Below are 14,592 nucleotides of genomic sequence, written 5' to 3' on the forward strand. Positions count from 1 at the left end.
TGTGTGCAGTTGAGCAGGTTATATGTTTTCCCCGTCTCCTGTTCTCTTTCTTGGTAGCCTACCATTCTCCCCTACTCCACCCCCCCCCCCACCCTCCAGCCTTGCTCTACTCGTGCGGGTGACGCTAGATGGCGTTTTCTCCGAGTTCAGGGACTTCTCCATTTGGTTGAGGGATTCGCTCCCTCCCATACAGTCCCTAGCATCGCTGTGTTGGTGTTGGTGGTTTGTTTCGTAGCTCGAACGTGTTCGAACACTCTATCCACGCACTTTCTTTCTCCCCGTCGGGTTTAGTCCAGTCCCGTGTCTGGGTTAAATTCCATTTCACCGAATTTATGTTATGAATACATACTTTGAGCATCTTACCCACCTTGTTTCTCAGGGAAGGCGGGGTAGTAAGTGGAGCGAAAGATTTCCCTTTATTTATAAGGGAAGCGGATCCCTCCGGTCTCGAGCATTTTGGCTGTTTTGGTCTTTCTTTATATATATTTGAGTTTATACCATCACTTTTTATTATTGTTTTATATTTTTATTTAAGTCTGTTTATCTACGGAGTACTCTCCTTTTTTGTTATTATTTATAAATTTACGTGAGTCCGGTTCTATACCCGGGGTTTCAGGTGGCCGTTATTTTACTGGCAAGCCCTTTGGTGAGTTCCTGTTGTCTCATTCCTTCATTCCCCGGAGTATTATTTGGGGTCTGAATTTTTACCTTCCACTCTGTGTAATTTTGGAGCTTATTGGCCCAGTTTATGATAAGGGAGTTCTTCTCCCGGAGTATTCGGTTGCAGTTGAGTTTCCCGGCCTTGGGCTTTAGATTGCTTTAGGAGTGGAGGTTCATGTACTTTTCCACTTACAGACTGTTCGCTGTGAGGAGCGGGTGTACCGCCTCCCTCCTGCAACAACCTTATGGTCACGTAGTTTGTGCCGGACTCCACGCTGGTTGTGCGGTCCGCTTGATGACCTGTTGTTTGGCACCGATGGTTGTGAGGTTTGCTGAATCTATGCACAACCATCCAGGATGAGTCGGTAAGTGACAGTCTTCCTCCGTTATTTTTATTTGAGTTCTTGTCTCATTCCTTTCATTTCCCTTTGCTCCTCATTTTGAATATTGTTTATGTGGTTCCCGGACTGGTTTTTTCGTCCTTAGCTAATTGCTGGTTTTCTTTCAGGCGGACGAGTCCTCCAAGAAGTCTGCCTTGGAATCCTCCGGCCTGGGTGGCTGGGTTTGGCAGGAATGTTCCGTCGGGGAAGCCCTACGTCCTCGACGCCAGGTTGAGGGACCTGCTCACCCCGGCGCACGGGTGGCGGCCGAAGTGCCAGAAGATCTTGCCACCCCTATCATCCAGCAGATCCGGGATGAGACCCAGCCACCCCAAGTGGATATCCTACGCTGAGGTTTCAGAGGACGCCGCTTGGACTTAGACCTGGAACCTATGGCTACAGAACAGGACCAGGTGGTAAGTGGTGAGGTAGGTGAGGTTGTTGGGGCGGGGCCCCTTTTTTGACTCCCCAGCTTCATCTATCTCTTCTTTTCAGGTTTTGGGAAGTCTTCCTCCTTGGGTGATAGAGCTCCATCAGCTATCCCCAAGTTGAAGTTGAAGACTTCATGGAAGGCTAAGGGCTATAAGTCCTCGTCCTCCAAGAAAGCATCGCCTTTCCCCGTCGAAGGCTAAGGTCTCAGCACCTGTAGCCTCCGGGAGCAAGTCTGGTTCCTCCGGCAAAGGCGCGAGTAAGAGGGCTGCAAAACCAAGCCCTCCTCGCCAACCTGCCTTTGACGCTGCAGAGGCTTTTTGCAACCAGATGTTTCAAAAGATTCACAGAGGATATCAGAACAAAAAATTCAATAAGATATCAGAAAAGTTTGCCACTTATGACAACATGCTGGCGGGAATGGCTAAACCACCCCAGCCGAACCCCAGTATGTCATTCCCGACACAGCGGACCTCCCCGCCTTTCGATGTCGGTAACCCTTGGCGTTTTCGCCCTCCGGGCCATCCAACATGATGGCAAACTGACTGTTGAAGGTCTTGGCACGAGACGGTTGGAGGAGTTAGAATTCTTCCCCCCGATCTCTTGCCCCCTTATCCAGGCTTCGTAAGATTGACAGAGGAAGCATGGATACGTTCTGATAAGGTTCCCAGGAGACTGTCATCATCCCTAGGGACCAAGCTCAGTCGCTCTCTCCTGCGCACTCTGACGGAGTGGCAGGCAGACAACACAAAGTTGACTCCTTTCAAGGGCAACTTTACCATGTTTGCCCTGGGAGACAACTTACCAACTCCCTGTTTGAACAAAGTCGCACTGGCTATGGCCCGAGCGTGCTTTGAAGGTAATCCGTTACCTCAGCTGAGGGAAACAGACCCCACTTCCCTGGTGTTCCCAGGAAGTGATGAGTTCTGGATGGATGCCCGTCCACTTTCACGGTCGGGAAGTTGGACCCCTTCTGTGCTTCCTCACAGTTTAGTGAGCAACTCCCAAGCTGCCGGAATCTTTGCTAAAGGCGGAGTTTGATGCCCGGACTAAGCTAGCCCGGTCCCTGAACTCCGTCTGCCTCACGGAAGCCACTGCCGTCTCCTGCTCGGACGAGCCATTTTTCCAAGTCTTGGCTAAGTCCCTGCTGGCTGGCTTTCAGTCTGACCTTTTGAGTTCATCATGGCCAGACTGGAATGCAGAAAGTTTATCTTTGCCAATGCTACTATCCGCCACGAGCCTAACAAGCTCGTAAAAGAGCTCGATCTGGGGACCTAACCTCTTCCCAGAAGAAGAGGTTACGAATGTTATGACTGAGGCTACAAGGGCCAACCAGAGTCTGCGCGCTCGCTGGGGCATTTCTGCCTACAAGCGCAAGACCCCAGAATCTGGCGGCCCCCAGACGAGAGGAGGCAAACGTTTTTCAGGAGGCATAAGAGGCCCCTCCATCAGGCGGTAGTTCAAGCCGTCCCGGTCTCGGCAGTGGCACAGCCCTCCACCTCAAAAGCTCACCCCCAACAATATGTGCTGGTCCAACCAGCTCATTCCCTTGCTGCGCCCTCGTATGTTGCTTCACCAGCATACAACCCCACCTATGAGGGCCGTGGATACTTTCACGGCCTTAACAGGATTGGGGGGGGAAGAGGCAGGGCCCCTCACAGAGGAAAGGCAAACACCACCCCAAGAGGAAAACCTGGACGTGGTAGAGGGAACAAACCCGCTCCCTCCCACTGAGAGAACACAGGGAGGCGGTCGCCTGTATTGGTTCAGGGACCAATGGACCTTCAGCCCTTGGGCACACAGCATTGTGTCCAAAGGTCTAGGATGGAGCTGGATCAAAACCCTCCTCCTCCAAACCAGGTTTTACCAGCCACCCTCATCAATCCTACAGGATTACGTGGCAGAATTGCTCAACAAACAAGCAATAAAGAAAGTAAGGCACCTAAAGTTTCAAGGCAGGTTATTCACTGTTCCCAAAAAAAGACTCAGATCAGCAAAGAGTGATCCTGGATCTGTCGCGTCTAAATCTCTACATAAAATGCGACAAATTTCGCATGCTTACAGTAGCTCAGGTACGGACTCTACTTCCGCGTGGAGCCGTCACCACCTCTATCGATCTTTCAGACGCTTATTATCACGTCCCGGTTGCGCGGAACTTCTCTCAGTTCCTCGGTTTCAGACTCGGGAATCAAGCCTACTCCTTCAGGGTCATGCCCTTCGGTCTAAACATTGCGCCCAGGGTATTCACCAAGCTGGCGGACACGGTAGTTCAACAACTCCGGTCCCGAGGGATATCCCTAGCAGCGTACCTAGACGATTGGATAATTTGGGCACCAACAGTTCTGGAGTGTCAGAAGGCTACGTCCATAGTCATCAGTTTCCTGGAGTCGTTAGGTTTTCAACTGAACAGAGAAAAGTCCCGCCTGACTCCGAGTCCCGGTTTCAGTGGCTGGGCCTCCAGTGGGATCTGTCCTCTCACACGTTATCTCTCCCGCCTCCCAAGAGGAAAGAGATAGCATCTCTCACCAGGAAATTTCTCAAAAATCAATCAGCATCCCGCCGATCCCAAGAAAGGGTCCTTGGGTCCCTTCAATTTGCCTCAGTGACAGACCTGCTCTTAAAAGCGAAATTAAAAGACATAAACAGAGTGTGGCGGAGTCGAGCCAATGTCAAGCTCAGAGACAAGGTCTCCTCTATCCTCAAATCTTAAAAACAAGACTGCGGCCTTGGGCCACAGTCAGGGCCTGTCCAATACAGTTCCGCTTCAATTTCCCCCTCCGGCACTAGTTGTTCACACAGACGCTTCCCTAAGCGGCTGGGGGATATTCACCAAAACAAAAGTACAAGGAACGTGGTCCACAATGTTTCAGCAGTTCCATATAAACACCCTGGAAGCTATGGCGGTCTTTCTAACTTTAAAGAAAATCCCCCCAACCGGATTCATATCAGGCTGGTATTGACAGCGCAGTGGTAGTTCATTGCATCAACAGGGGCAGCTCCAAGTCAGGTCGAGTAAACCAAGTAATGGTTGCTATCTTCTCCCTGGCGAACAAGCACGGCTGGCACCTGTCAGCCACCCACCTAGCGGGGGCACGGAACGTGGTGGCGGATTCCCTGTCCAGGGCTACTCCGTTGGAGACGGAGTGGTCCCTGGACGCGGAATCTTTCAAATGGATTTGCCGCCGGGTTCCGGGCCTCCAAGTGGATCTGTTCGCAACGGAGAGCAACTTCAAGCTCCCCTGTTATGTGGCCCCCAACCTGGACCCTCAGGCGTACGCCACAGACGCAATGACAATAGATTGGAACAATTGGGAGAAGATTTATCTTTTCCTCCAATAAATTTACTGCTGAAAGTATTACACAAACTCAGGACATTCAAAGGTCAACCAGCCCTAGTAGCCCCTATTGGCTGAAGAGCAATTGGTTCCCTCTTCTTCAGGAACTGGGATTGCGGAGTCTTCGGATTCCCAAGCCCATACTGACCCAGACAGTACAAACCAAGACTGTGTCAGCTTCCTCAAGAATTCAGAATGCCCTAGTTTTATGGACTTTATAAAATTCGCAGCCCAAAAGGAGCAAACATTGACCCTGTCAACACTCTGTTTTTGAATCAGATAAAAGAGATTCTACTCTTAGACAGTATGACTCAGCAGTCAAAAATTAGCCTCCTTCCTAAAAGCATCTGAAGCCAAAATCATGACGACTAATTTAGGAGTTTCTTTCTTTAGGTCACTGTTTGAGAAAGGCCTTGCTCCGGCCACTATTACCACAGCCAAGTCAGCCCTGAAGAAAGTATTTCTATACGGCTTTAAAATCGACCTTACAGATTCCTATTTTTCATCCATCCCCAGAGCATGCGCTCGTCTGAGACCAGTATCACGCCCACATTCTGTTACGTGGTTTCTCAATGACGTCCTTAAGTTAGCATCAGAGATGGATAACTTTCAATGCTCTTATCAGGATCTGTTAAGGAAGACCTTATTTTGATTAGCTTGGCTTCAGGTGCTAGAATCTCAGAGCTGTCGGCTCTCACTAGAGGTGATAATTTTGTGAACTTCCTCCTGTCTGGAGAGGTCCTCCTTTCCCCTGACCCTAGATTTTTAGCTAAAAACGAAGACCCACAAGACAGGTGGTCTCCTTGGAAGGTGGTGCCCCTTCCACAAGACCAGTCTTTATGTCCAGTTTATACACTTAAATCTTACCTTTTAAGAACTCCACAGAGTAAGTCGGGTCCTCTTTTTTTATCAGGAGAAAGGTGGTACTCTTTCACTAAATGCTATAAGACAACAAATTCTGTATTTTATTAAACAGGCCAACCCAGATTCAGTTCCTAAGGTTCATGATATTCGAGCAGTTGCTACTTCCATTAATTACTTTCATAATATGGATTTCTCAGAAGTTATCTAAATTTACGGGTTGGAAATCACCTCTAGTGTTTAAACGCCACTATTTTAAAATCGCTCGAAGCCCTGAAATTTTCTACCATAGCTGTGGGAAGTGTCATCTCCCCACCTTAACCAATCATATCCTTATCCTCCTTTCCCCCCGCCCGCCTGCCTCATTTACTTCTCTGCTTATCCTCCTGGTTGATTCATGCCTCACTGCCTTGCTCCTCATATTGATGTATCTTGTCTCTGTTGAGTGGAAACTGTAATCTGACATGTTATGATTGTTTTTCTTGTGGGGTACTGGGCAGTTTTTATTTTGCTCCATGTACCCCAGATATATGTATATGCACTGTATATTTTATTTACCATTTGATTTGATCTCTTACGTGTTTAGCTTAAGTTTACGTGTGTAGCTTTAAGATTGTGTATACCAATTAAGATTATATTGCCATTGAACCTATGCAATTTTCATATGACATTATGCTTTAGTAGTTTTAGTATTTTTTGGGGTTTTTCCCGTCATGCTGGGGACTTCCCCATTGTTCTTTTAGTAATTTTAAGTCTTTGATTTAATATGCCTTAGGTTTAGTGTTCTTCACACATGTAAGAGATTGCTTCATTAAAATTATTTTGGTAATTTATGTTTTTCTTCAGATTACCTTGTTTCCCTGTAGTTTGCAGCCTTGGCATGATTCTCTATCACTATTTCACCGGCTGACAGGACTGGACTCAGAAAAGGGATTTTGACAAAGGAAAAATCTATTTCTGAGGAAGGTCCCGTGTCACTGGTGACCCTCCCTGACTCACCTAGTGCTCCCCCCTCTTGCACATGCCAAGTCTGGGGTTAGTGCTAGCATGGAATGAGGTAGGTGGCGCTGGTGTCGCTGGTCCTGGCGGGTGTTTGTAGGGGCTGTAACGGCTCACCGCTCTATTCGGGGTTTTGATAGGGAGAGATCTTTCGAGTAAGTCTCCGTGGTAGTGATCTTTCACTCACCCTTGTTATACCCACGTCTTCCTGGAGAAGACGTTCGAACTGGGGTAGTAACCCCAGCTTTCCTGAAAGCTCTTTTTCTCTGGTATATCTAGCATATTATACCTAGAAATTTGTGCTGTAATGGAATTTCACCGGGTGACACGGGACCTTCCTCAGAAATAGATTTTTCCTTTGTCAAAATCCCTTTTATATGATACTTGAAATTGTTGGCCTTTAAATGATGTTTATTGTGATTATGTTTTTGATGTGTGCTATTTTGTAGGTTTAAGTCCTGAGGTACTTCTGTATTTTTGTATTTATTATTTTTGTACCTCCTTTCATGTTTTTTGCCATTTTTTTATATTTTCATGTCAATTTGTATGTTTACAAAGCTTTTGCCTAACTATTATTCTGATTTCCTCTGTTGTGAAGTTCTGAATTGGTCATGAGAAATAATTAAACTTATTTTCTTATAGTAAATTGTTTTTATGCATGATCACCTTAGATAATTGTTTTCTTACATCTTCACAGTCTTGGTATGGTTCTCTGTCATGATTTCACCGGGTGACACAGGACGAGCTCAGAAAAGGGATTTTGACAAAGGAAAAATCTATTTCTGAGGGAGGCCCAAGTCACCCGGAGACCCTCCCAGGTCCTAGTTTTCCCCCTGCACGGGCATACATATAAGCCTGGGGATGGTGCTAGCCTGGAATGAGTTCAGATGGTGCTGGGGTCGCAGTCTCTGCGGGCGGGTGAGTAAGGGAGCTGGGCTCTCCGCTCTTCTGGGGTTTTGTCATTGGGATGTCTTCAGAGTGTGGTTCTGTGGTAGTGATGACTTCACTCACCCTTGCCCATACCAACGTCTATTTTCATTATAGATTTCGATCTGGGGTAGTAACCCCAGCAATCCTGATAGCTTTTTTCTGGTATATTTAGCAATATTTATGCCTAGAAATTGTGCTAGAAGGAATTTCACCGGGTGACACAGGGCCTCCCTCAGAAATAGATTTTTCCTTTGTCAAAATCCCTTTTTAAAGCTTTCAACTAACAGAGATCATGAGAGGGCACCGCCATGTGCTCTGAAGACACCGACCATGTGCTCCGAAAACAAAGTTCAGTTTTTTAGGATTCCATATATTAAAAAACATTTGTTCCACAGTTAAAACTAACAATTTTTAAAACTCGAGTTTAAAAATAAGCACTTAACTTTCGTGTTTGGATGTTTCCCTAATACTTGCTGGTTTACACTCTTGAAAACAGTAAAGAGCACTGACGGGTTCAATGGCGTATCACTTGCGCTAGAAGAGGGTAATGGAGTTGGTCTTTTGCCTGCCCGGTTGTAAACAAGATGGCAGACATGCGCATGCAATAGTCACTTCTTGCAGTTTTGACGAGGAAATACTGGGTTCAGCTTCGCTGAAGATAAGGGAAAATGCCCTCTTATCTTTGAGTCCATTATACTCTATCACATGTCATAGTGTTTTCATTACGACACAATACCCGGCTACAAGACCAGGCTAGAAAAATATTTCTTTGATACTAGTCTAGTCACCATGGGAGCACTGGCACACCATGGGGGTAAATCCTTTGAGGACGAGACAGCGACTACACTATCAAAAAACTTTCTTTCCGGTTCGGCGCTAACTCCCAAACCCCGCCGGCATATGGCAGACACTTTTGTAAATAGAGGCTCGGCGTTTAAGGGTTAATAGTAATGAGTTTGAGAACAGAAATTTGCTAACATTGAATCAATGTTGTTGAACCTTACCTCATAAGAGAGCTGCTACAGGTAGATACTGCCTCTGGTTGGTGCTCATCTTATCCAGTAGAGGCGAGGTGGTAAAGCCTTGAGGGCCTACTCCTACAGTGGGTGCTTTGTAGCGATGGACTAAATTCCGAGGGCTAGCACAGTACAACAAGATGCCCCTGCCCAGGGTGCAGTACCAAACAAAATAACCAAAGTAAATAGTCACCATAACCACCAAAAACCAGTTTAAAAACACCAATACCCAACCACTTAAACCAAAAGACTGGAGGGTACTCCCAGGCTCCCCAAAAAAACTCAACACCCTAAGCAAGGCGAAGAGATTAAAGAAAGGACACTGCTTTCTACATTTCCTCCCCCAACACTACGCCAGCCGTGTAAAATGGACCGGAAGACTCCCTCTCCTCTTACAAGGTAAAACCCCATGAGATAAGATCGTAAGTAGTCTTGATATTCCTTAACCCTTAAACGCTGAGCCTCTACTGTATTTACAAAAGTGTCTGTGAGGAGATGCACGCGGCGTTCAAAGGAGTTAGCGAAGACGGAAAAAAGTTTTTTCAAAAAATCACTGCACGCTGAGTTTCTAAGATTAAGAGTTCATTTTTGGCTCCTTTTTTTCTCATGCCTGAGTTTAGTATGCAACCATCAGAAATTAAAAAAAATATCATTATCATATATAAATATTGAAATATATGACATTGTAAAAAAAAAAAAAAATTTCATATATAATTGTATACAAAAAATAAAAGCTGTGTAGCAAAACAATTAAAGCTATTGAGTTATTTTTTTCTTTCTATTGTACACTAAATTGCGATGATTTTGGTATATAACAAATTGTAACGTGATCAAAGCAACACAGAGAAAATATTATCACAAAATGATGCATGAATTCATAAATTGGTTAAGCGGACTGAAAAAAAAGTTTTTTCAAAAATTCACCATACATCGAAATATTGTGCTAGAGACTTCCTGTTTGTGTGAAAAAATGAAGCTAATTGATTAAATATTACTAAACTGTAAGTGTTTTAGCTTACAATTGCAGTTTTTGACCATTTCATTCGAGTTAAAGTTGACTGAAGGTAGAATTTTTTCTATTTATCGTGATTTATATGAAAATATTTCAAAACTGATAAAAGCTACAACCATGAGTTATTTTTTGTTGTATTCTACATGAAATTTCACACATTTTCATATATAAAACTTTATGTAACGACTAATATAAAATGGTGCAAACATTACGAGAACGTGACGAAAGAATTTCTGAGATGTCCGGCCAAGTTACCGCGCGAACGTAAGGAAAAAGTTTTTTCAAAAATTCACCATAAATTGAAATATTGTGCTAGAGACTTCAAATTTATTGCAAAATGAAAGTAAATGATTGAATATTACTAGAATGTAAGAGTTTTAGGTTACAATTGCGTTTTTCGACCATTTCGGTCGAGTTAAAGTTGACCGAAGGTTGAAATTTTGGCACTTATCATGATTTATATGAAAATATTTCAAAACTGATAAAAGCTACAACCATGAGTTATTTTCTGTTGTATTCTACATGAAATTTCGCACATTTTCATATATAAAACTTTATTTAACGACTAATGTAAAACGGTGCAAACATTACGACAAAGTGACGAAAGAATTTCTGAGATGTTCGGCCAAGTTACCGCGCGCAGACGTAAGGAAAAAATTTTTTTTTCAAAAATTCACCATAAATCGAAATATAGTGCTAGAGACTTCCAGTTTGTTGCAAAATGAAGGCATATGATTGAATATTGCTAAAATGTAAGAGTTTTAGCTTATAATTGCGATTTTCGACCATTTCGGTTGAGTTAAAGTTGACCGAAGGTTGATATTTTGGCACTTATCGTGATTTATATGAAAATATTTCAAAACTGATAAAAGCTACAACAATGTGTTATTTTTTGTTGTATTCTACATGAAATTGCGCACATTTTCATATATAAAACTTTATGTAACGACTAATATAAAACGGTGCAAACATTACGACAACTTGACGAAAGAATTTCTGGTGGACGTTAAGGAAAAAGTTTTTTCAAAAATTCACCATAAATCGAAATATTGTGCTAGAGACTTCCAATTTGTTGCAAAATGAAGGTAAATGATTTAATATTACTATAATTTAAGAGTTTTGCTTGCAATTGCGTTTTTTTACCATTTCGGTCGAGTCAAAGTTGACCTAAGGTTGAAATTTTGGCACTTATTGTGATTTATATGAAAATATTTCCAAACTGATAAAAGCTACAACCATGGGTTGCTTTTTGTTGTATTTTACATGAAATTGCACACATCTTCATATATAAAACTTTATGTAACGGTTAATATAAAATGGTGCAAAAATTACGACAAAATGACGAAAGAATTTCTGAAATTTTGGCAGTGTTACGCTAGTGGACATAAGGAAAAAAGTTTTTTCAAAAAATTCACCATAAATCGAAATATTGTGCTAGAGACTTCCAATTTGTTGCAAAATGAAGGTAAATGATTGAATATTACTAGAATGTAAGAGTTTTAGCTTTACAATTGCGTTTTTCGACCATTTCGGTCGAGTCAAAGTTGACCAAAGGTTGAAATTTTTTGTAGTCGCTGCGATGAGGGTGATCGTCCACTCGGCACCCAACAGACAATTTTAGTCCATGTACGATCGTCCAGTCGGCGTTTAAGGGTTAAAACGCGATGCAAACACCGATTTGCACTTCCAAAACATCGCTTGCACAACTGATGTGAGGGATAAATTGCGCTTAAACGCCAAAGACGTAGTGACCGCTCTTATCTCATGGGGTTTTACCTTGTAAGAGGAGAGGAAGTCTTTGCTCACCATGGACTGTGCTTCCGATATCAAGTTCCTGAGAAAAAATGCCAGGCCATTCTTCAAGACAAGGGTCTAGAGGGATATTTCACAGAACACCAAAGATTCCTTGAAGTACCACGAATGTCCTTCGTTCTGTGAAGATAAAACTTAAGGGCCCTTACTGGACAGAGAGTTCTTTCTTCTTCAGATGGCCCTACTATCTCGGACAAGCCTGAGATCATAAAAGAACGAGGCCATGGATTCGATGGTTATTTGTTCTTGGCTAAAATGTCTAGGGAAAAGGAGCAAACTGCACTCCCTGAGAAAATGTGATGTTTCTGTCCAAAGCATGGATTTCACTGGCCAGCCACTTAAGTACCACGTCTAAGTTCCAGAACAGCAAAGGTTTTTCTTTAAGCTTTGCAGTATCAATGGACTTAATAAGGTCGGACAAATCCTGGTTAGACGATGAGTCCATTCCTCTATGGTGGAAGACCGAGCTAAGCATAGCTCTGTAGCCTTTAATAGCAGAGGTGGAAAGTCCTTTATTGGAGCATAGGAACAGAAGAAAATCCACTATTTCTGCTACAGAGGTATTAGAAAAAGACACGTTATTTTGTCTGCACCAAGACCTGAAGATGGACCATTTAGCCTGGTAGACATTATCTGATGACTGTCTTCTACACTTTGCAATTGAGTCTGCAGCTGCTCTTGAAAAGCCCTTCTTTCGGAGCAGTCGCCTAACAGTTGAATCCTGTTAGGGCCAGAGAAGACAGGTTTGGTGAAAAATCGGAAGTGAGGTTGCCTGAGAAGAACAAAAAAGCCTGTGGCAGCAAAGTGACGGAAGTCCGCAAGAAGTGTTAGCAGATCCGGGAACCAGTCTTTTGCTGGCCAGAAGGGGGCTATCAAGATCATGGACAGGTTTTAATGAGACCGGAATTTGTTGATGACTTGTCTCACTAAACTGAACGGGGAAAAGGCATACAGATCTTTGTCCGACCAGTCCTGCAACATTGCATCAGTCGCCCATGCCAAGGGATCTGGTACTGGTGAGCAGAAGAGAGGAAGTCAGTGATTCCTGGATGACGTGAACAAATCTATCATGGGTTTCCCCCAGAGCTTCCACGGACCCAGACAAACTAACGGGTCTAATGTCCATTCTGGGGAGGACCTGTCTCTCTGATGGCTCAATTCGTCCGCCAGAACATTGAGTCTCCCCCAGATAAAACGTGTTGTCACTTGAGTGTCATTCTGGTGTAACCAAAGAATACGCCAACAAAGGAGCATCTTGTGGTGGGCTACCACTGCACTTGCACTGTGCGGCACAGGGCCCTCTGACTTACTTTTATCCATTAACACTTTCACCAATGAAGCTAATTTAATGATCGATTGCACAATTAACTCGAAGTGAGTGTCGATTTTCGACTCCAGACTGACGATGGTGTTGGGATTGGAAACATGAGAGCCAGGTAAAGGAGAGGGTTGCACAGGTGGAGGAGATGGAACGGGATCGAAAGAAATTACAAGTGCAAATGCATCCGACTTAGTGGATGAATCCTGACTAGCTAAAGCTTTACTAGATTCCCTAGAAATAGCTTTCCTCTTCCTATCTCTAGTTAGCTTCTTAAGAGGTGAATCTAAAGTCTTCCACTTCTTTAAATCCCAGTCGCTACACTCCTCACAATGTAAATCCACAGAATATGTTTGTCCTCTACACTGAACACAAACAGTGTGAGAGTTGTAAGGTTCTTCAGTCAGTCTAGTATTGCAGCCTTTGCTACAATACCTAATACTAGAACTACTAGTGTCAGACATCCTGGAAAATTCTAAGTCAAGTCCAAAAAATGGGGAAAAAGTCGTAAACCAATGATCAAAACTCGCCTAACACTATCTGAATTATGCCGGAAGGCTACAAAAATAAATATTTCACCAATCGAAGATAGAGTAAACAATCAGCAAAGTATAAATTTCAAAATTCAAGCTGCTGCCAACCACAGTCCTTCAACCACAGCCAGCAGAAACAAATTGAAGCTCCTTGCTATGTTGTACCTCTAGCATCTTAATAAAAGTGGGACAACGTGGTAATAACCAAAACAAAATAGCGTGACCGCAAACATGAAAATTTTAAGCTGGGTTAAAAGAAACTAATTGCTATGTAATTATAGTTAACGGCGTACGTGTTAGCTGGCACTATAAACCAGAAAATTGAATTTAATTAACACAGGCGACCAGACTGCTTTTATTTTATTATTATTATTATTATTATTTTTTAGGATATTACATTATTATTATTATTATTATTATTATTATTATCATTATTATTTACTTGAAAATAGAATAACCCTTAAATTTAATAAAATAAACAGAAAATCTTTTGTGGAAAATTTAAAACCATTCTCCCTGGAATTACTGCAGAAAATGGAAATGTAAAATAGAAACAAAGATTTCTGATTCAGAATAATGAATTAAAAAAAAGGGCATAAGTCTGAATTTCACAATAAAACTACAATGCACAGAAATACAAGAAAAAGGAGAAAACAGAACTATTAGAAGTAACCTAAAAATGCTACGTTTAATTGGACCAAAATAACACAAATATAGAACAAAAAGTATCAGGTCTAGCTTTAATTGCATTATCTTAATTATTCTTTATGTTGAGGAATGACCAAGCTGGATAGCACACTCACTACATTCTGCTTGTGCAGCACTGTCTACCTAGTACCTCTCAACAGGAGCAACCCACTAAATTAATCAGTAGCATCTCCTTTGATACTCTCATAAAAATGTCTATGAGCATAGTTTTGCAACTTACTTGAATATATGAATGCAGCCTGAATAGATGGGTGTGATTCTTAATAGGATGTAAAGTTATAGCTCGATGAACTTCTCGCTGCTTAAGAGAACCAGTAAAGGCTTCAGTTCCACTGCTATTATGATACAAGATACTCTGCATCTGAAATGAAGTTACAACTTTGAAATGTTTTATAAAATAGTTTTTCATATAATTTTCATGTTTCATAAATACAAAAATCTGCAGAAAGGCCCTTCTCCACCAGTCTATTAGCATTCAGCCACTTCATGAATTCAGTCTCAACAAAGACGCTAATGGAGCTTTCTGTGAGCCTAAACACATCAAGACTAGCATTTTATAGTGCTCTGGGACCTTTTTAGCTTTTAGTCTTTACAGGTGA

The 14,592-nt window shown here is 42.8% G+C and overlaps 1 protein-coding gene across 1 annotated transcript in view; it reads right to left on the reverse strand.

The window, feature by feature from the left end:
* Chsy (Chondroitin sulfate synthase) overlaps positions 1 to 14,592 on the reverse strand; it is a 344,497-nt gene that overhangs the window by 159,785 nt on the left and 170,120 nt on the right. The window contains 1 exon segment of the mRNA XM_067122136.1: positions 14,214 to 14,354. Within this exon segment, the coding sequence (XP_066978237.1) occupies positions 14,214 to 14,354 (141 nt within the window).

This window comes from Macrobrachium rosenbergii, chromosome 2 (genome assembly GCF_040412425.1).
Source record: "Macrobrachium rosenbergii isolate ZJJX-2024 chromosome 2, ASM4041242v1, whole genome shotgun sequence".
Classification (NCBI taxonomy): Eukaryota; Metazoa; Arthropoda; class Malacostraca; order Decapoda; family Palaemonidae; genus Macrobrachium; species Macrobrachium rosenbergii.